Source organism: Cibotium barometz, chromosome 16, assembly GCF_041138505.1.
Source record: "Cibotium barometz isolate CiBa-2024 chromosome 16, ASM4113850v1, whole genome shotgun sequence".
In the NCBI taxonomy this organism is placed as follows: Eukaryota; Viridiplantae; Streptophyta; class Polypodiopsida; order Cyatheales; family Cibotiaceae; genus Cibotium; species Cibotium barometz.
In genome coordinates this window covers 49,743,821-49,765,743 of record NC_141061.1, presented here as the reverse complement: position 1 = coordinate 49,765,743, position 21,923 = coordinate 49,743,821, and the positions used below count along the sequence as shown (strand labels likewise).

Below are 21,923 nucleotides of genomic sequence, written 5' to 3'. Positions count from 1 at the left end.
GGCCTAAGCCCCACACCGATATGCAATGGCTAAATTCTAAGGCAGACGCTTATATGTTGATAGATATGTTAATAGAAGCTAGGGTGAAATAGAAATAAAGGCAAAGCAAAGAGTAGGCATGCTAGAGAGTGACTATATAAATAGACAATGAAAAATTAGAGTGACTAGAGTAGGCATGCTAAAGAGTGACTATGTAAATAGCCCATGTAATATACATGTGGTGCAAGTAACCCTCCACAATGAAGTACAAGTTAGGTTGATATGACCATTCAATTTTTGGGCCCTCACCCAAATCACCTAGGTGCCTAATTCGAAACCCACAACTTCAAGAAAGGATGTCTAAAGTCTAACGTCCAATATGTATATCGAGAGAGAATGATCCAATGAATCATATAACTTATTTGGACAATGTGCCAAATCTATCCAAGTAGTCTTGAGGCCATATAGCCATCTAGCCTCCTAAGACACCATCTTATATGGATATATATAAGCTAGGCATTCTATTTGCTCATCCATGGCTACTCATAATGGGGCTTAAAGTGGCATTTTCTTTTCCTTTAGTCCCACAAGTCTTTCATGGCGGTGGTTGAGATCACCTTAATGGAAGGGGTGGAAGGAAAACCTAATGGAAGGGCCACCATTTTGTTTTTCAAAACAAAAGGGAGGGGAGGTTTAAATAAATATATTCAAAGAATACATGTGACCACCCACAAGTTTCAATAAGAAGTTATTGAGTCAATACCTAGAAAATATTGCACCACCTCAAGGTCTTTCATATTAAATCCATGGCTTTTTACTACCAAAACATGAGTTTATCATTTTCAATCAATGTGTGTATGATGATGACTAATTGCATCACATGCCCTTACATAGAAATTGAAGGTCTTTTTAACGTTGGAGCTATGGTAGTGGCAATGGCGAACGTCAATGTGCAAATTGCTGCGTTTTGCAATCTCAGTAGTTGTGAGAAGTTCTTTACGATTTTGGTGACATTCTTAAAGGTTTGGAGAGTAAAAATCAATCAGGGTTGTAGAGTTTAGATGTGCAAGAGTACAATTTTTTAATTTGTAAAAGTTATATCAAAATATATATATTGAGAATTTCACTCAAAAAGCTGCAGAATTTCGATTAACAGAATTTTTAAAGAACAACAAATTTTGATTGAATCAAGAATTACACAATCCAAAATCAAGGGCTTTGAATAAATTTGAAGTTTTTAGGAAAATTCAAGTAATCGAGCAGTTAAAGAACCCCCCCCCCAAAAAAAAAAGAAAGCAGTGTAAGAGAAAATCAAGAAACATGCTTGAGGCTGCAAACTGCGGAACAAAGACTTGTCAAATGTGTCGTTGATGAGCGGAGTCAAACTGCATAGAAGAGGGTATGAAGAGAATCAATGCTAGTTTACTCAGGAAGTCAAAGTTTCTCTACCTCGGGAATATACTTCTCTACCTCGGCAGCAGAGGTCTCGGGCTAAGATAGATATACCTGGAGTTGGAGATGGAGCTGAGAAACAGAATTGTGCAATTCCATAACCGGAAGATTAATTGGTTCATGGCCGCCTACGAAGTGAAGTGTCAAGCCCAAAAAATAGAGCCACCTAAGGGGTTGCTTCAAGTGTTCTACGAAGCCCTCTTGTGGTATCTTGTGGCATCATGAATATCCATGTAAATAAATATTGGGAGCAAGGAAGGCATATCCGTTCCAAGAAAGGCAACAATTACAGTATCGCACATGAAAATTGCAAAGTTAGTCGAAGCTAGAGAAACACACTCTTGTAAAATAAGGCAACAAAAACGTTGTGAAGATGAAGAAAGGGTGAGAGATTACATGGGTGGTAACTAACCTATATACTACCCTTAGATGCACAAAAAGAAAGATGTGGATACTCCAGAAGATGAACGTGAAGAAAGTGAGATAGATGGACACTCGTGGCATTGTTGCTGTTTATGTACCTGAACCCCCCTCTCGGCAGTAAAGCTGAGGTGGAAGACGATGAACAAGTGGACCTCCCTAGCCTCGGCTGTAAAGGGCTCAAGCTCCATGCACCATGTTGACCAAGCCATCTCTTGATGGCCTCCGGGATCCTCACATCACCGAAGGAGTGAGAGAAGGGGATAGCCTGGCTCCTAAGAGTACCCTCCACTGAATCGCTGTCCCACTCCTGTGGGGCCACGCTTAGGGGGGATGAGAAGATGGCCGCACCAATGTCCTAGGGAGACAGGCACGAGTGGTGAAGAACCACACATATTTTGAGAGGTGCCACAACCTCCTCTAGTGAGCTAGTCTAGTCTCCATTGTGAGTCCATCTAAAGAAGGTATAGTCCATTGTGTGTTCCATGAAGCGGGGACAGCACCCTTGGACTCAGAGGAGAGGGTGGAGACGGGCGAGGAATAAATGACCATTTCCATTTTTGATCAGAAACTGTTGCCAGGGCCGCTCTCATGCGTTGCTGGAGGGTGGCCCCTGGGAAGGGGCCCCAGGGGGAGGGAGGGCTTCTATAAAACTAGATGGGGTTTACCCATTCTCAAATTTATATCCCAGTGATATTGTTTTTCAAAATAGCATGCTGTTCATAATCAGGTCAGTTGCATGCAGATATAAAAATGTCTAAAGCAATGCCAAGAAACAAACAGGCCGTAAAAGCACTTGATGCATAGGTTGCTTTCGAAACAGCACCATTTGCAACATTCCTGACAAAATATGTGAAATCTCTCAAACAGCCCCTTTGGAGCCAAAATGAGAGTTACTTCTTTACAATTCAGCTGCTTTGAAGCTTTCCCTGCAGAGAACCAAAAGGTGAAGCATTTCACATCATCAGTAACTGATCATGAATGTGAACACGCCTTTCTTAATAAAATGACACATTCAAATTGCATGGATCTGTTCTCCTTCTCTCTCTCTCTCTCCAAGATGCCTATGTTTTTTCTTGCTAGAGATGCATGACCACTGGGAGACTCAGATGAGGCTGCATGCCAAGACTCACACTGCATGACACCACCCAGACCACTATTATTGATTTCTTTGGCTCCCACCTGGTATTCCGACAGAGCAGCCAGCTCTCATCAACTGCAGCAAGAGAGTACGCCCCATGCTAGACATGCATTGTCCCCCCACATACATGGTGTCATCAAAGAGAGAGAGAGAGAGAGAGAGAGAGAGAGAGAGAGAGAGAGCACAGATTCTTCCGACAGCTAGACATCCCCAAGCCTCAAGATCACCAGCTCCAGATCACAGACATACTCCACCGCCATAGAGCGGCTCTACCACAGGAGGTTGCCACTAATCCCACCTCTTTGGTTCTTGATGAGGATACCACATTATTGATTGGGTTGACCACATTGCACATGCAGGACTCATGTAGTACGTGGGTCCTGTTTTTGGGGTAGCTAGTTTTTTCTTTCATGTTTTGTTGTCATTAAGTTATTCACAGATCATCTGTACTACTTTTGGTCTCATAGACCTTCTAGATGTAAATAAAGTCTTTCTTTCCTTTTCTTCCTCCAGACATCTTCTACACTGCGACACACCAAAGTTGATTACCAGTAGTGACTCTATGCCTCATCATTCCAGAAGAGGGTGCATCACCGTTTCTCACAGTACATAAGGACATAACAGATTTTTCACATCAGGAACATGTCCTTATAGTAGGAGATTTTAATGTCAGATCTGTTGACCAGCAAGTATAGTTGATTAATTTGCATCACCGTTTCTCGTACATGAGGACATAACAGAATTTTCAGAGCAGCAACATGTCCTTATAGAACGATATTTCAATGCCATACGTTAGACCAGCAAGTATAGCTGATTAATTTTGAGAGAGGGGACTACGAGTAGTGATGCTATGCCTCATCATTCACGGAAGAGGGTGCATCACCATTTCTCACAGTACATGAGGACATAACAGATTTTTCACAGCAAAAACATGTCCTGAAAGTAGGAGATTTGAAGGCCAGATCTGTAGACCAGCAAGTATAGATGATTAATTTTTCAGGGGAAAAAAATGCAGTTAGACTCCAGAGATTGAGCCTGACAAGCAAGGACAGGCACCACTTTTCGGCAGGCATGTTTATCTCAATGGCCCCATTCAAAGGGGTTTGCTTGCTTTTCTTCGAGTGGAGGCTCTAGTACAACTGACTATGTCATAGAATCCCAAGGTTTTACCCACAATATTAGAGACCTCATCACGCACTCCCCTCCATTGGGAGGGGATCATAACTATATCAGTTTCATCCTTTGATGTGCCCGTTGTATATCAAGCTACCACATACAGATAAACTTTGACCACCAATTAGAAGGGGTGTACCTTACTCACCTCTTTCTCCATATTTAACACAATCCATCCAGCAAATGGCCCTGATATCTTTCGTTCATAAGACTCAGAATAAGTAGATCTCGTGCGGGTTTCATTGTCCTCAGAATAAGTGGTATGAAAATGAATGCAGAGATAATTAAGAACAACTGAAGCAAGTTGTCATGAGTGGCTATGTGTCTATTAAGGATGCCAAAAGAGCCAGGAAGAAATTTATTCATCATCAGAAGAGGGGTTTCTGGTGCATGCAGGTAAAACACATGATTAACGGTTTAACCTCCTCTTGAGCAATGAGTCTGAGGAGTGTTGCAAAACTGTTTTGAAATATCCCTCTCCACACCTATTACAGACCCCACGCACATGTTCTCAATCAGCCACCACCTGATCTTTCACACTTTTCAAGGCCTTCAACCACCACCTGATATTTCACAGTTTTCAATGCCTTCAGCTTCCTCTTTGTTCAACACAGCTAATGTAAAAGATGCCATTAAAATTTCTTCACAATGGGAGAGCTATGGATCACGAAGGACTATACACTAAATTTTTTGCCTACCGTTGGAAGTCCTTGCACCAGTGCTGGCTGCTTAATGAAGTATGTCACCGTTACTCTCACACTTGCTCTTGTAATACCATTACTCCTATCCAGGCTGGGCACTCTAGGAAAATCACGGTGAGCCACACTATGACAAGGATCTATGCCTCAGTTCTTCAATCTTTAGTTAGCACTTTTGAAGATGGAAATGACCTGCGGGCTAGAGGACAGGCTGGTTTTAGGCACAGTTATTCCACGCTATGGATCATATCTTCACTTTGAGGGGGGATGTTATTAAAGAAGCATATGCTCGTTCTCAGAGAGTGAATTGCTGTTTTGTCTACTGCTTTTGACATGCTTACACAAATGAAGATCTTTGTTTAGGCTTCAAGCAATAGACTTCCCATCAGATCTTCTCTAGCCAATAATGGCACTCTATAAGCATGTCACTGGATGGTCTAGAACTTCAACAGGATGTCTGATGAAAATAGACGAAACATTAAAGGGATGGGACAATATTATTATTATTGGAAAGAGATCCTTCTATTAGTTACCAAGCAAAACAGCCATAGTCACAAGGGATGGGGGACGGTAACAGGGGACGGGGACGGGGACGGGACAGGGGACAGCCATAAGTAGGGACAGGGGACAGCCATAAGTAGGGAACAGGGACGGGAGAGGGAACGGCACTCAAAAAATACTTTTTTTTTTAAGTTTTTCTACTCTACACTTACTCTAATTTGGAAGTACATGAAAATGAGCACAAATTTACACTAAAATGGTAAGCTTTTGAGTCATATTAACAAAATACGTTGATCAAAGAGTGAAGGCGTTGACGCTTGATTGTATAAATAAATAAGTAGATACAAAATGAGTCATGACTCAAGAGTCAGGACTAAGCCTTAAGGAGGCACAATACATGGAAGGACTCAAATGAGTCAATGACAAAAAGTGCTAAAACCTAGAGGCTAGAGCTAAGTAGTAAGGCCCATGAATCATGATCCATGAATGATCATCCACGTAAAGTGCTCGCCTCATGGTCATGGGTAGCTTGTGCCAAAGGAGCATCAAGCTCATCCTCACTCTCATCCTCCCTGGCATGCTGCTGCTGCACCTCATCCTCACTCTCATCCTCCCTGGCATGCTGCTGCTGCACCTCATCCTCTTGTTGCTCTTCTTGTTGACTCATCTCCCACTCGGTGAAGGGATCTGCCTTCTTGGTCACGCTCTTGCAAAGCATTCGCAAGTTCGCGCTGATAAAGACAAGGTCATTGGCACGCTCTACCCCGAGTCGGTTCCTCTTCCTAGAGGCAATATAGGTGCTCCAAAGTTGCTCCAAGCAAGAGGAGCTGACGGCCTGGCTAAGTATGCGGATGGCCAGCTGAGCTGCTGTAGCTCTCCGGTCTATATGAACCAAAGTCCTCCCACCATAGAGCAGCACCAACTTTGGAGCGGTCGATCTGTGCATCATGACAGCCAGAGCCATGAAATGACATGTACATGGAAAGCTAGTCCCTATTCTTGCGCCTAACCGATGCATCAGGCACAAGACGGTCCAACATGATCCTCCATCCAGCGCTCACCTCCCGGTCGCTCTCCTGCTTGTTGCCTTGGAATTCTAGGTCCACCACATAAGCTGCCGTATGCAATGGAGAGTAGTAGGAATTCCACCTTCCTAGACACAAGGCATGGATCTCCTCGTATTTATCTCTGTCACGACTGTGACTAACTCTCTTAATCTCTCCTTATGGATCTCCTCGTATTTATCTCTGTCACGACTGTGACTAACTCTCTTAATCTCTCCTTAATTACTCCTTAATCTCTTATTAACTAAAAGGACACATGTGAAGGATCACCCCCTTACACATGGGTCACTATAAAAGGACATGTCTATTCATTAAAAGACACACTCCTAAGTCCAAAGGACATAACCATTGATTCAAGAGCCACACTTCCAGTGATGTGTCTCTTCACTTGTACCCTTTCGGCCTCTATTTAAGAAAAGCCCATGTCTCAATGCAAACAACTACCTCTTTTCCTGCAGTATTTGTCTTATGTTCATTAATTAAGTCTTAATCATGTTAATAAAGCTATAAAAGCTTTACAATGGTATCAGAGCAAACTTTTTCCGCCCTGTGACATGCCCAAACCCTAACCCTAAAATCAGTCCCAACCCTAACCCTAAAATCAGCCTACCCAAACCCTAAAATTGGGTGTAGCAAGTGTTGAATGAAAGAGCAAGAGAGAATGCGCCATCAAATTCAGCCCCCAACTCCCAATTTTTATTGATTAAGTTTGGGCCAGCCATATGCAAGACACTCTTGAATAAAGGCAAGACAAACAAAAACAGCCTTCAATCAGGAGACTTACCTCTTTAGCCAGCACCCCTTCATGGATAGGCACCCCTCCCATGAACAATCGCATTCCTTCGTGGATCTCTTCCTAGTCGGCTGTGCAGGTGACGAACGCACCCCTTCGTGGAAGTTTCCTTCGGCATAAAAAACTCACATAATGTGGAGTATTTCATTCTTTTGCGGGCTCTCCACTCATCCGGGGCCAATATCACTTTTTACGGGTTCAAGAGCACCTCTCAGATCACATGGACACACATTATCCTCTTCTCTGACGGCATATGGGAGAGGAAACCTATGATTTCAGTTATTTACAGGATACACCGTGTTTCTCCAACGGTCTCAACCCTGTTCCAGTGAGTGTGCCCCCCTTTTTCTAGCCCACTCATTACCGTATTCAGATAGCCACACCAACTTCTCACCTCCGAGAATTCGACGTGTGTGTGATCCGTGTTCGTACTTCTGCACAGGATCTGGATCATAACTGTTTTATACTTAGGCGTCATCCTTATCTGGGCGCTATCCTTCCCGAGTGTAGCATCATTTTTCATCAATATTGCACCTACTCTGAGAACGTTTATCCATCTTCATTCACAGTGCGCCCCTCTACACCAGAATATACACCCTTGACACCAGTAGCTGCCCCAACCCATGTACCTTCTTCTCCAGTAGTAGCAGACTCGTGTGAGCCCAGCCCCAGAGGATCTCCCTTACTATACTGGATGGTCTATAGCCGCTTCACCAAGAAGTAGTCTCTCCTCTCGGGATTTCCAGATGACGCACCCTCCAACCGATGGTTCTTACTAAAGAGCCCAGCGGCGTCATCAACAGCAAAAACCCCCAAAGCCTCATCACCCTGAAGCCTCTACATCAACATCTTCTCTCATGGCAGAACCTGTTGACATACCAGCCCCTCCGGAATGGCAGCCAGCTTTGCAGCAACTTTAGCAGCACTTCCCAACAGCAACTCCAGGAGTCTATGGCATCCTTGGCTTCGCAGATCCAGCAGCTCCACACGGATCGCCACTCCTACACGAGTTCTGTACCAACAGCAGATGTTTTAGCAACAGTACCAGCAGATGCAGACGTCATTCCTTCCGAGGTAAAAGGCGACGACCTTAAAACTCTTTATCGTCTTTTACAACAGTAAAACAAAGAAATTGGAAATTAAATCCCCTGACTCTTATGGTGGTCAATGCAATAAGCACATCTTAGACCAATGGCTCTACAAACTGCGGTTATACTTTGAAACCATGACCCTTTCCGATTCCAAAAAGGTGATTTTTGCGGTATCCCTCTTCAAAGGCACTGCTTTATTGTGGTGGCAATGATGACAGCACGCCGGAAAATCGGTTACAACGTGGGATAAATTCGAGCGGGTCCTCCGTAAGCAGTTCATACCTGGCAATGCGGATTTCTAAGCCCGTACTCACTTACGCCATTTGGACCAAACTGGTTCCTTGGCGTCTTATATCTCCCAATTCACCAACTTGATACTGGAGATTGACTCTTTGTCCCTAGCAGACAAACTTCATGCCTTCGTTGAAGGTCTTAACCCCACACTACGTGCCGATGTTCAGAAATATAACCCTGTTGATCTTGCCAATGCCATACGATACGCCGAGTGTGTTGCAGACATTAATCCTCAAAATTCGGCCTCTTCCGGTTGAGCTAATGCCTTTCAGAACACCAATGGATCTCGTATGAACCGAGATAGTCGCAGAGAATCGTCTGGCACTTCTAACTCACGACCTAATCCCCAATGGAATAATTCTCAACACCCTCGCTGATCAGAAGGATCGTCCTCTTTTCGGTCCTGACGTTCTCAATCCTTCCAACCACGCAGTTCAGACGGGACCAAGGACATGACCAATCTCGCAATCCTCGTCCTTCCACTGTCCCTTCTGGACGGGATCTCTGCCGGATGGCCGGGATATCTGCCATAGTGAGATGCCTGGTCGGACGAGCCCGATGCCTCGCAAATGATGCTCTGAATCCTCCGATGTAGGCATCGTCTCCGATGTGAGGATCCGCGAACCCTCGGGCATTTGGATCTACCCAACTGGATAGCGCTCTCAACTAGAGTCCCACGGGGTGCCTGCTGCTGGGCTCTCGGCTGTGTGTCCTCCTAGGTAGTCCCTCTAAAGAAGTTAGTAATCTGTCTCTGTGTGGACTCCCTGCCACTCGGGCATCTGCTCCTGATAATGGACTCTCTGAGCCTGCGGATCTCCAGGAGATAAAAACCCAAGCATCTCTAATCACAATAGTCCATGACTCTAGCCAATGGTCCAAATCCCTCTCTAAAAAGGCAATGGTAGCGTCCTCGAATCTCATAATATGCTGTGCAACGACAGATGTAGTGCTCTTCCGTCTCTGGCTCTATCCCAACAAATCTGACAAATCCTGTCCCCTGGAGGTATGCCTCTAAATCTATCTGTCTCTATCTCTAATTGATGTGAAGAGGTGCGGATCTGCCCAATGCCGCACCTCAATCCATGAGACAGATGGGTATCCATGTAGCTTGGTCTAAGTATAAAGCCATCCTCAGTGGTGCGGAGAAGATGGTCTCTATAGAAAGCCATCTTCGTCCCCAACTCTTGTGAGGGCTCTACTCATGTCCTCCTAGTGTCTAACTAAATGAGGTCATGTCTGATGACTCTCCTCATCTTTGAATGTGTCAAGGTGAGAGAGGGTGCCTTTAGAGAGTACTAGAAGGGTGGAAGTTTGTCTAAACTGAACCCATGGAGCTCAAACCAGGATGCTATCTGCGCATACCAACATGAAGTGTCTCCCTCCATGGCTAGCTGATGAGAGGACTCTAAAGCAAGTCATGCATACCGGTGTCGGGGAAGCTCCCATGCACTATGAATGAAGGACACTGATCTGGCAAGAGCCTCGACTACGATCGGTGGTGCTCCCATCTCGGCTCTGATAATCTGATGGGGTACCGAGGCCTTAGCCCGAGTCATCCTGGAGATCATGGACACAAGTGGTCTCTCCATCGATATCCATCCATTGTATGTGCGTCCTGATCGACTGTCACGATCTAGGCTAGGCCCCTAGATCTGTACTCCATATAGCATCGCCGATGTGACACTATGTCAAAAAGCCACAGCTTAGTGCATGGCTCCTGAAACTGTACCTGTCAGCACATCTTCTCTAGACCTCCTAGTGCTGCATATCCTCTAGTCAGTCTGGCCTCTGCTTCCCCCCTCATGGAAAATGTGGGCCTAGTGAACACCACTCCAAGATGTGTATGAGTCAACATACTCCACTGTCTCCTGCCCATATGTGAAAATAGGTGCTTATCTCCAGACCCACTGAGCTGTAGAGTTAAACACCATAACCTTGGTCTTACCAAGGTTAACTGAGAGCCCACTGTCCTATGCATAAGCATGTAAAGTATCCAAGTGCCTCTGCATACCCTCTGGTGAGTCTGCTATAAGCACAATATCATCAGCATATAAGAGCAGAGGTATCCAAGTGCCAGCCAACTGGGCTCCTCTGTCCCCTCGTGTCCCAATATAATCAGAGATTTCATCAATGTATAGTCCAAATAGAGTTGGGGAGAGCGGGCAACCCTGGTTCACCCCTATAGTGGAGTGTACTGGCTGGGAGAGACCCTCTGAAGTCCGCACCTGCCCAACTACTGTCTCATAAAGTGCCATAATACCCCAAATGAGCTCACATGGAACCCCCGAGTCTTCCAGCTTGCGCATTAGTCTAACTCTGGGCACTGTGTCAAAGGCCTTGCGGAAATCCACAAAGCCACAGTAGATCCTCCTCCCATGTGCTCTGCCCTCCTCAATGACAGCCCTGAGGGTAAAGATATGATCCAAAGTAGAGAATCTCCTCCTGAAACCGACTTGTCCCTGAGCTCGGACCCCTTGTCTCTCTGCCCATCTGCTCAACTCCTGCTCAAGAATAGAGGCATATAGCTTGGCCAGCGAGTGACCAATCATAATGGTGCAGTAGTTAGTCGGCAGCCTCAGATCTCCAGACTTGAGTACCGGCACAATCGTGGAAGTACTCCAAGTCCCAGGAAACCCCTCACACATGGCTCTATTAAACATGAGAGCTAACAAGTCTGCAATCATATCTCTAGCATGTATGAAATGCTCGACTACAATGCCCTCATGATCCTGTGCCCTCCCTGTATGCAATCTGTGGCCCTCCTCACCATCTCTACTGTGAAGAAGGTAGAAGTGGGTGGACAAGGCTCTGGAGGGTTCGGTAGTGGTGGCTGCTCTAGCATTGTGTAGAGGGAGGCTGCATACTCGCCCCATGTATCTATAGAGGTAATGGCCGGAGGCGGGGGGTGCACTCTATGCAATCTCCAGGCCTCCCCAGAATCCTGACTCAAAAACAACTGATAGATGTCTCTCTCCAGCCGAGCTAAGAATGCGTAAGAATGCTCTCTTCTTCCACCGAATGAGGGATCGGAAGATGATGCGTGACTGTCTATATGTAGCTCTGAGCTCCCTACAGTCATCATCATACCAACTATTCTAGGGCATGCTCCCAAGACGTGGTCGTACTGTGAGCTGCGTGTGTGGGAAGACCGTCGCTGCAGCTCTATGTAAAGCCTCTGTCAAGATCTGTGTGAGCTCTGCTAATGGCCTCTGTGGATCCTCTGCACTCAACAAGCTGTAGATCTGTGCGGTGTATACTCCATCAGTCTCTCTACAGAAGGTATATCTCGGGTGATAGGAGGACTGCCCAACCTCGCAGGTGCTATAGTGGAAATCCACCGTAAAGGAGAGAAGTGCATGATCCACCGTAACTCCGATGGGCCTGGGGCCAATCGCAAAATCCTTAATACTCGGGATGAAGGTTGGCGAGGCTAAAACATAATCCACTGTGCTGGCCCCATGTCTGTGTGGAAAGCAAGTAAAGCCACTGGCAAGTAGATACCTCTCTAGGCCATTTAAAATGGAGAGAGAGAGAGAGAGAGAGAGAGAGAGAGGCTTGAGCCTTGAGCCTTGAGCCTTGAGGGAGAGAGAGAGAGAGAGAGAGAGAAAGAAAGAAAGAAAGAAAGATTTTATTAACGTCTTCCAAAAGACCGAACTCGGCCTATGAGACAAATCGGAGTACCTGTATGGGGTATCCTCTGTCATCCCAACAAAATGAAAAAGTACTGAACAAAAAAAAGCTGAATCTGGGTGTGCGGGGGATGGAGCTCTACTACTAGGAGAAAAATGCAAAGCTATATGCATGGAGTATACAATCATGATATGCAACCTAGCTAGCTCCATCCTGTACCATACTGGGGGTATAGAATGGTATACATCAGTGAAGGGGGTGTCCACAGCTCCCTGAAGAACATGCCTGGGTGTGCTCTGAAGCGAGCCAGTCGCTCCGCACCCTCTCTGTGAAACTGAGCTCTGATCTCTGTCATCTCTCTCTGGTATAGGCGTGGTGTCCGAAAGCCAGGTGCCCTCTGTCTCCTGCGGGCTCTAAGTGTCTCTGCTCTCTGGAGAGTAATTCCCTGCCGTGTAGGGGCTGGGAGGGGGATGGATCTCTGAAAAAATGCAGTAATCTGTGTCTGTCTCCCCCCCTCTGGAGCTGTCTGAGCCTGTAATAATGTCTCTCTGTGGCGCTGTATGTCTAGAATGTATCTCCCCAGTATGCGCTGGTCTGCTGCCTCAAAGATCTGGCGTAGGGAACGTGGCTCTCTGAATAGAATGGGATATCTCTCTCTGATGGCTGTATATGCTCTGCATCTGCATACATAATGCTCCTCACTCTCCACCTCCTCTCTGCACAATCTGCATACCCTCTCCTCTCGGGGGATCCGTGCTGCTCTGCCAGTCTCAATCTCCAATCGGTGTGATGAAACTCTGAGTTGACCAATAGCCACTCGGGAGCCGTGTGATAAAAAGCCCTCCATGTATCTAGGCCTCTCTATAAATCCATCATCAGTGATACTCATGAAGTGATCTCTGTAGTATAGCATCTTCGGTGGAAGAGGCTGTGTAGGCGATATCCATGTCTCTCGTGTATAGAGCTGCCATAGATCCTGTCTCAATACTCTGTTCCTCTCACTATGAGAGAGACGGATATGTGGTGCATCCCTATCATACTGGAATGGTGGTAGATGATCCATGTCTAGGCCATGCTGTGAGAACCAATGTGTGACCTGTGCATACCATGATCCTCTGTCTCCTGCCTCAGCCAGCTGTCTAGATGCCTCAAAAGCTCTGTATGACAATCTGTCCTGTGGCATCTCTCTGAATCTGTCTAGCAGGCATATAGTCTGAAATATGGCCTCTACCATCATAGGAGGCGCAGCAAACTCTGCTCGGATAATGTCATGAGGTACTGACGGTTTGCTGCGTATCATGCGTGCCATCATGAGGGCCTGTGGTCTCTCTATCTGTGTCCACCAATGGGTAGCAAGGCCTGGCGCCCATACCGCTGCTCCATACATCAATGCCGGTGTGACTAATGTGTCAAATAGCCACCCCTTCGTCCGGGGCTCCTGAAAATGCGCCTGGTGGCATTGTCTCTCTAGCATAGCCAATGCTGCATATCCCCGTGTCAATCTAGCTCTGGCTGCTGAACCCATGGTGAAGCGTGTGGCTGCTGCAGAGAAGGTAACCCCTAGGTACACGTATGATGTCACCACCTCCACCTGGCATCCTGCGAGAGTAAATGTCAGCTGACTCCTGCCCTGTCTCGATGTATGAAAGACCATAACCTTGGTTTTCCCAAGGTTCACAGTAAGACCCCTCTGTGTGCAAAAATCATGGAGTGCATGTAAATGCTGCTGTAGACCACCTGGAGACTCAGACACTAATACAATATCATCAGCATAGAGCATAATATGTACTGAGGTACCTGCTAAATCAACTCCATCTCCGCCTCCCCGTGTAATGAAGTCAGCCACCTCATCAATGTATAACCCAAATAGCGTGGGGGAAAGTGGGCATCCCTGCTTCACACCAATGGTGCTAGCAATAGTCTCGGACATGCCTCCTGGACATCTGACTCGCCCAAAAACCTGCTCATATAATGCATAGATGCCCCATGTCATATCTGCTGGTATGCCAAGAGACTGCAGGCGCTGAAAGAGCCTCTCTCGTGGTACTGTGTCAAATGCCTTGCGGAAATCCACGAAGCAGCAATAGAGCTTTCTCTTCCTCACTCTGGCCTGATCAATCATACATCTCAAAGTGAATACATGGTCGGTGGTAGAGAAAGCTCTCCTGAAGCCTGCCTGCCCTGATGAGCGTAAACCTGCTCGCTCAGCATATAAGCTAAGCTCCTGCTCCAGCACTGCACCATACAGTTTGGCCAACACGTGGCCAACCATAACCGTCCTGTAGTTGCTCGGATCGAGCATATCCCCTGTTTTGTGAATCGGCACAATGGTATGCATCGTCCACTCTGCAGGCAAACCCTCTGCTAGTGCCCTGTTAAACAGGTGTGCAAGAAAAGGAGCTAAAGAATCTACTGCATATATGAGATGCTCACCCTGCAGGCCCATATGGTCGGCGGCCCGTCCATGCTGTAGGCGGCGGATAGCTTCCTGTACCATCGAGTGGGTAAAGAAGCTAGCTGTGGTAGGTCGAGGCTCCTGTGGCTGAGGTATAGGTGGCTGCTGTGGGGCATGGTATAGTCCCTCTGCATATGTGTGCCATGTCTGTGGGTCTGCAATAGGTGTCGGGGTCCGGGGCTCTCTAAAGTGCCGCCATGAGACAGGGCTATCTCTACTCATGAAGAAATGAAAGATCTCTAGCTCCTGTATCTCTGCGAAGGCCCGCCTTTTGCGGCGAGTAAGTCTCCTCATCTCTCTCCTCGACTCCTGCTCTGTGATGGCTCCCAAGGCTCTCTGTATGCGCAGCCGTGAGTATAGGGCTCTGCACTCGTCATCATACCATCTGTTCTGGGGCATAGTCCCAGGTCTCGCAGGCTCTCCTGAGTGTACACGATGTGGGAAGCTCTGTAATGCAGCCGTGTGTAGGAGTGATGCGAGCTGGGCTGTAATGGTATCCATAGGTGCCAGGGGATCCATGAGTAGGAGCCCATCCTCTACTCTGCCAGTGTATATGTCTGCCATGTCATGTGTGAAGTAGATGGTAGTGTGTGGCGTCGGTATGTGGGGGGCTGGTGATACTGGTGATCCGGCTAGTGAAAATGCCAAGTATGTATGATCTGCCCCAATAGGACGAGGTGGAATGGAGAATGAGGTGACAAGCTGTGATGCCTCCAAAGACCCCATAATGTAGTCTACCACCGTGCCTCCGGTCCGTGTATGACCCCCATGTGGAAAGCATGTCAGCCCTCCTGATCCCGGCCACTGTAGCATCCCGTTATAAATAACGAGACGATGCTTGGCTCCCAACTCTAGTAAGTGGTCCCCATAATGTCCTCTATCTGGTCCAGTGTCCTCTGATGCCCGACTAGCCCCTATCTCCTCTGGATCCACAGGGTGGAGGATCTCCATGTCATCATAGTCATACACCTCACACTGTCTGCTCTGTGTGTGGGCATTGAAGTCGCCCGTAAGAAATACTTCCCCTAGTGTAGAATAATGCATAATCTCCTCTGACAGACAAGTGTATGGCGAGGCTCCTGTCTCCTCCTCCTGTGGCATGTCCTCTGTAATGACATAGGAGGATCCTGATGGAGAAAAGTAACATAAAGCTATGTATATAACCCTGTCCTGTGAGAGCTGTAAGCTGATCCACATGTATCTAGCCTCTGGATCCTGTGCTACCACTCTCAGTCTCCCCTGTAGTTCCCGTCTGAATAGGACTGCTACTCCCCCCGACCCTCTCGAGGTACCCTGGCGTGTGGTCCTCCTGTATGCTGACTCCCACTGGAATCCCTCTACTCGAGGTAGCCCTCTCTCTGGGCTCTGATGTGTCTCTGTCAGAAGTATGATGTCTCTCCCCACCATAACATGCTCCAGTCGTCCAGGCTGCACCCATAGTGAACCATTACAGTTCCATACTGCCATGTGTATCTCTGTCAGTGACCTGGTCTGTGTCCCATAGACCCCAAACCGCTAATCCATGGGCCGGCCATCAATGATGACCCGACCATCTCGATAGAAGGCCTTCTTGCCTTCTCTCCTCGCGTGTAAGACTCGTGGCATGCAAGTTCTCCTATGCTCAAGCTGCATCCTCGTGAGATCATCATCCAAGAAAATAGGAGCTCCCTCTAAACCCCGTAGTACGACCCTCTTCCTCATGAAGGTGACCCTCTCCATCTCTCCTGCAAACTGCAGGATGAGGGCTCGCTTGCGTGTTGAGTCTTTCCCGGCTCTCCACGCTTTGGTGAAGGGGAGAGGGTGCTCTTCCTTGTAGCCGAGCTTCATGCATAGAAGCTGTCCATCTTTCTCGGGGGTGGAGTCGGGTGTCTCGGCTATACCTGTGACTCGAATGTTGAGGCGGCGAGCATGCCTCATCTTCTCCTCCTCAATGGTGGTGTGAATGATTTGGTGTTCTTCCCTTTGAGTCTCCTCCCTCACTTCTTTTCGGATGTTCTTCTTCACCACCTTGACCCATCCTGATTGCTTGGCTTCGAGCTTTCCCTCCATGTCCTTGGTGATCTCCTTGGAGATCTCTTCTTTGATGGCCGTGAGAGTGTTGTCATTGATCTCCCCTTCTTCCTTCTCAGCATTCTTGATGGCTACCATTTCCACTTTCAATGCACTCACCTCCTCCTTGAGTGCTGTGTTCTCTTGTTCGAGGTTTGTGACCCGTGCTTCGAGAGCTATGATGTGCCGATGTAGTTTGTTTTCCACCTCATTGAGGTTGGAATCGGCTGTCTTCTTGTTCTCCTTGATTAGTGCCTTCATTGCCATCTCGAGGGCCTCGAGTTTCTCTTGGAGACTCGGGGCCATTCCTCCAAATCACTCTGCAGTCCTTCCCACAGGCAGGGAGGAGAGAGAGAGAGAGAGTTATGTTGCTGCCTTGGGGGCCTGAGCAAGGGTGGGTGGGGAAAGGGGAGCCGCCAGAGGCGAAATGGCTGAGCAGAGGCGGGCAGAGGCGAACTATGGAAAGGGGCGGCAGAGGCGAAATGGCTTACACAGGTGAACTGGCGGGCAGAGGCGAAGTAGCGAGCAGAGCAGAGGCGGGCAGAGGCGAACTAGCGAGCAGAGCAGAGGCGAACTGTGGAAAGGGGCGGCAGAGGCGAAGTAGCGAGCAGAGCAGAGGCGGGCAGAGGCGAACTAGCGAGCAGAGAGATGCGAGCGAGTAGTCGGGCAGCGGGAGAGAGAGAGAGAGAGCCAGAGCCAGAGCAGAAGATGAGAGAGAGAGAGAGAGAGAGAGGCTTGAGCCTTGAGCCTTGAGCCTTGAGGGAGAGAGAGACTAGAGACTAGAGTGCTTGTGTGAAAGCCTAGAGGCTTGGAAGTTGGAAGACTCAAGAGGCTTGAGGGAGAGGTGAGAGAGAGAGAGAGTAGAGCCTTGTGTGAGAGGCTTGGAACTTGGAAGTTGGAAGAAGCTTGAGGGAGAGAGAATAGAGAGAGCAGATACACCCATAGAGTGTGGCTTGCCGCTTGAAGCTTGAGGCTTGAGCAATGAGTAAACTTGCGAAGTGCCAAAGACTCAAGACTCAAGAGACTAGAGAGAGAGAGTTGCTTTAAGGTGTGTGTGTGTGTGTGCTTGTAGCCTTGTAGCCTTGTTCTTATATAGATAGACAAGAGAGAGAGGTAAGGGCCAAGCCTCAAAGGCCAAGGCAAGAGAGAGAGAGGCAAGGACCAAGGCCCAAGCCTCAACAGCCAAGGCCCAAGTGGCAAGAGGGGAAGGCATCCCCAAACCGCCACCTAAACAGCCAAAAACGGCCAAAGAACGGGCAAAAAAAAACAACTGTTGCAGAGCGCAACGGCTCCCTACCATCCCCCCACAGGTCCATCCCCCACAACGTTCCCTGCTAGCAGCCGTCCCCGTCCCCCATCCCTTGTGAGGGACGCCTCCAGGGGGACGTCCGACCGTCCCCTTCCGTCCCCGTTTCTGACGTGTCCCAAGACGGCGTCGCAAGCTGTCGTCCCTTCCGTCCCCTGTGACTATGAAAACAGCCATGCTGGTGAAGTACAAACTCAGCTCCATGGAGGGGAGCACTAATCAAGAACTAGAGATATGCCATAATTATTGCTTGTACTATACGCAATTGCACATGTAGAGGCCATGTAGAAAATTTTCAATATTCTATTTTAGAGTGCAATTTGGCCATCACCCATTGAGTCTTATACTTCAAGGACAACTTCCAACCAATGGGATAACCCAGATGCCTGACTATCTCTCTGGGTGGGAGGATCTGACCCGGCCACAAAAGCTGATGCCAATCATAATCTTTCAAAAAAGCAACTCTGATTTTGAAAATTTACAGTAATCTTGAAGCCAAACCATAGAGGGACAGTGCTTTCATGAGAGTCCTCACATCAGCCTTTGTATTCTTGGGAAAAAAGAAAGAGTCATCAGCATATGCCTGCACCACAAATTGTGTACCATCCGCCATGGAGAGACCATGTAGCTGCCCATCTCGTGTAAATTTGTCCATGTAAAGGAGCATTTGGTGAGTCGCGATGGCATATAATAGTGCACTAAGCAAACAACCCTACCAAATAGATTTTCCAAGATACAGTGAGGGTGAAAGTTCTTGTTAACCATATTGGCGAACACATTCCTATGACAACTATGTCCGCACACTTATGTAATGGATGCCCGTACTATATTGTAAATCCCGTCATTTGATGAGGAAAATGCCCTAAAGATGCTCCCAAGTATTGAGCTTCAAAGGACACACAAGAGGATCTTGGTCAGTTGGCCAAACCACAGAGAAAAGGCTTGTAACTATGTTTTGGACGCCCCAGGTCACTTACTCCTGGACGACCTAGTGGAAAAAGACTTGAAACTATAAAAGCCAATTTCTCTTGTTTGTAACTCATTCTCCCATTTGTGTAATAGAAGTGGAGTGTTCTCTCTCTCTCTCTCTCTCTCTCTCTCTCTCTCTTTGGCAACTCTAATCTAGCATGTGTGGTGTGCTTAGGGTTAAAGTTTGAAAGTGATTAGTGTTAATCACTTGTTCCCTCTTGCTTCCTCTCTCTCTTTCTTAAGTGATTAGGCTAACCAACGCGATCCTCTTCTACAAAGATCCCACACGATCTTCGCGAGACAGCTTGCATCACCCTTTGGATTAGAGCAACCGCCTCGGTGTGACGACGAGTGCGGAGGACGGTGGTGACGAGCGGCTACGGCGGAGCTCTTGAGCGGCTACGATGGTGACGAGTGGCTACGGTGGAGCTCTTGAGCCATGCTCGAGCTCCGCACAAGTCGCTGTGTTCAAGCATGGCTCAAGAGCTCCAACTTCCGCCGAGCTCAAGCATGGCTCAAGAGCTCCACCATAACCTCTCGTCACCGCCGTCCTCCCGCACTCGTTGTCACACCGAGGCGGTTGCTCTAATCCAACGGGTGATGCAAGCTATCTCACGAAGATCGTGTGAGATCTCCGCGGAAGAGAATCGCGTTGATTAGCCTAATCACGAAAGAGAGAGAGAGAGAGAGAGAGAGAGAGAGAGAGAGAGAAAGCAAGAGGGAACAAGTGATTGGCACTAATCACTCCCAAACCCTAACCCTAAGCACACCACACATGCTAGATTAGAGTTGCAAGAGAGAGGGAGAGAAAGAACACTTCACTTCTATTGCACAAATGGGAGAATGAGTTACAAACAAGAGAAATTGGCTTTTATAGTTCCAAGTCTTTTTCCCACTAGGCTGCCCAAGAGTAAGTGACCCGGGGCGCCCAAAACATAGTACAAGGCTTTTCTCTATGGTTTGGCCAATTGACCAAGATCCTCTTGTTTGCCCTTTAAAGCTCAATACTTGGGAGCGTCTTTAGGGTGTTTCCCTCATCAAATGATGGGATTTACAATATAGTACGGACACCCATTATATAAGTGTGCGAACATAGTTGTCATAGGAATGTGTTAACCAATATGTGGTTAATAGTTCTCCATCCAAAATGCATTTAGTTGATCCCTCTTCATAAAGCCAAAAGATGACATTTTTCATTCTAGGCCCAAAAGCCCATTCTATCCATAACCTAGGCTATAAAGTCCTAGTGAACCATATCAAAGGCCTTAGCTATGTCCACCTGCAGGATGAGAACATCTTACTCCGTATACAGAACATTCTGCAGTTTAAGCATCAATCATATTTTTGTGCATCGAATTTTCTACATCTTGTCTGAACAAATAATCACCTCTCACTACTGCCGCCCACATCCTTCCTACTACTGTAATATTACCTGAAGTATCAAGCACCCGTGTTAGTCGAAGCAGATGTAGAAGCCCCTTCAATCCAGTTCAGGAGACCAAAGGCCTTTGTTGACGACTTATTGTTTTATTGGGAGTCTACTATGCATCAGAGTCAGGTTTGTCTTTATCTTTCACATTCATCGCATGAGAGCCGGTTGAGGCAACTTTTGCTTTTTCTTTATCCAAATGTGCATGCTGTAAATGATTTACATTCTTCCCCTTTTGAGTTTGTAGTGATGGCATAGGAGCAGTTTGAGGAGAGGGCATGGCCGCAACAGGTGGCCACAATAAAAGCAACAGACATTCTTCCCCTTTTGAGTTTGTAGTGATGGCATAGGAGCAATTTGAGGAGAGGGCATGGCCGCAACAGGTGGCGGCAATAAAAGCAACAGACATTCTGATTGCAAATGTTCAAACTTTTTACAAGTGAAGCAAGAACCTACAAAATTTTCCCATTTAAGCTTAAAGAAAACTTTCTGTGTTGGGATTCCTTGCATTTCATCATCCATTGCTACCCTATCAGGGGTTTGTTTATCTGTATCCCAAAGGATATAGAATCTGTTTACACTGCCAGAAGATCTAGGAGTACATACAACCTTTTTTTTCCCCCGACTGCACTTAGACCCAAGATCCTCCCATAGTTACTGATTTTCCACAGCCCGTAGACACTTACTTATACGCCCATAGGTGATGCCGTCGAGGAAGCACGAAGGGGAATTTTGAGTTGTCACCTCATTGGTTGGAGAGCATACAACCTTACCCAACGATTCAGCCAAAAAAGGCAATGTAGGGCGCATATAAACCGGGCAATGCACCACTTCCACCCACACAAGGCTCCTGTGTTTAATAAAATTCTGATAGTCCTTGGTGGGCGACCAAGGGTAAACATGCACCATTTGTTGTCCAAAGAACAAGGATGATGTTTATACTTGGATTCAGTGAGAATCGCCTCATAAAAACCTCTTGCTGGAGAGTAAACCCCTTCCACAATACATCCGTCAAGCATGGCATTTATACATTGACCAACATCTACCGCAACAAGCATTTTACCAATGAAAAAAGAAATCACTGCTTTCTGAGATAGTCTCGTTTACAAGGTCAAAGAGAACATGACCTAGGATTTTCAAATGAAAATCCGGCACAGGCACATCCCACTCTTGTCAGATATCTGCAAAACTGTTGCAGTTCAGGATTGTCACAACAGAGAGGCTGCAAATCAGAATGCAATTGTCTGCGTTTGGGATCAACGGATCATTCCCTTCTATGGTAAGTAGCTATAGATTGGGCCATGAAGGAAGAGAGGGGAAAAACACAAGCAATATACACAAGAAACACAAAAGACGAGCAGACACAAACACACAAAACTAAAAGAGAAGACGGGGACAAAAACAAAGAAGAAGAGGAGAGAGCCAAAGCAAAGAGGAAAAAAGAAGCAAAAGAGAAGGCAAACTACTAAACACAATCGG

General features: G+C 47.0%; 1 protein-coding gene across 3 annotated transcripts in view; it reads right to left on the bottom strand.

Moving 5' to 3' along the window:
- Positions 1–2,387: 2,387 nt before the first annotated feature.
- Positions 2,388–21,923, bottom strand: part of LOC147630703 (DUF21 domain-containing protein At2g14520-like) — a 112,107-nt gene continuing 92,571 nt past the window's right edge. For 2 of the 3 annotated variants that reach the window (XR_015267700.1, XM_086810663.1), the window contains exon 13: positions 2,388–2,780. Coding sequence is in view for 1 of the 3 variants with exons in the window: in XM_086810663.1 (XP_086666789.1) it covers positions 2,760–2,780 (21 nt within the window). In the remaining 2 variants the exon portion in view is untranslated. The remainder of the gene's footprint in view (positions 2,781–21,923) is intronic. The other variant, XR_015267697.1, reaches the window with a different exon arrangement.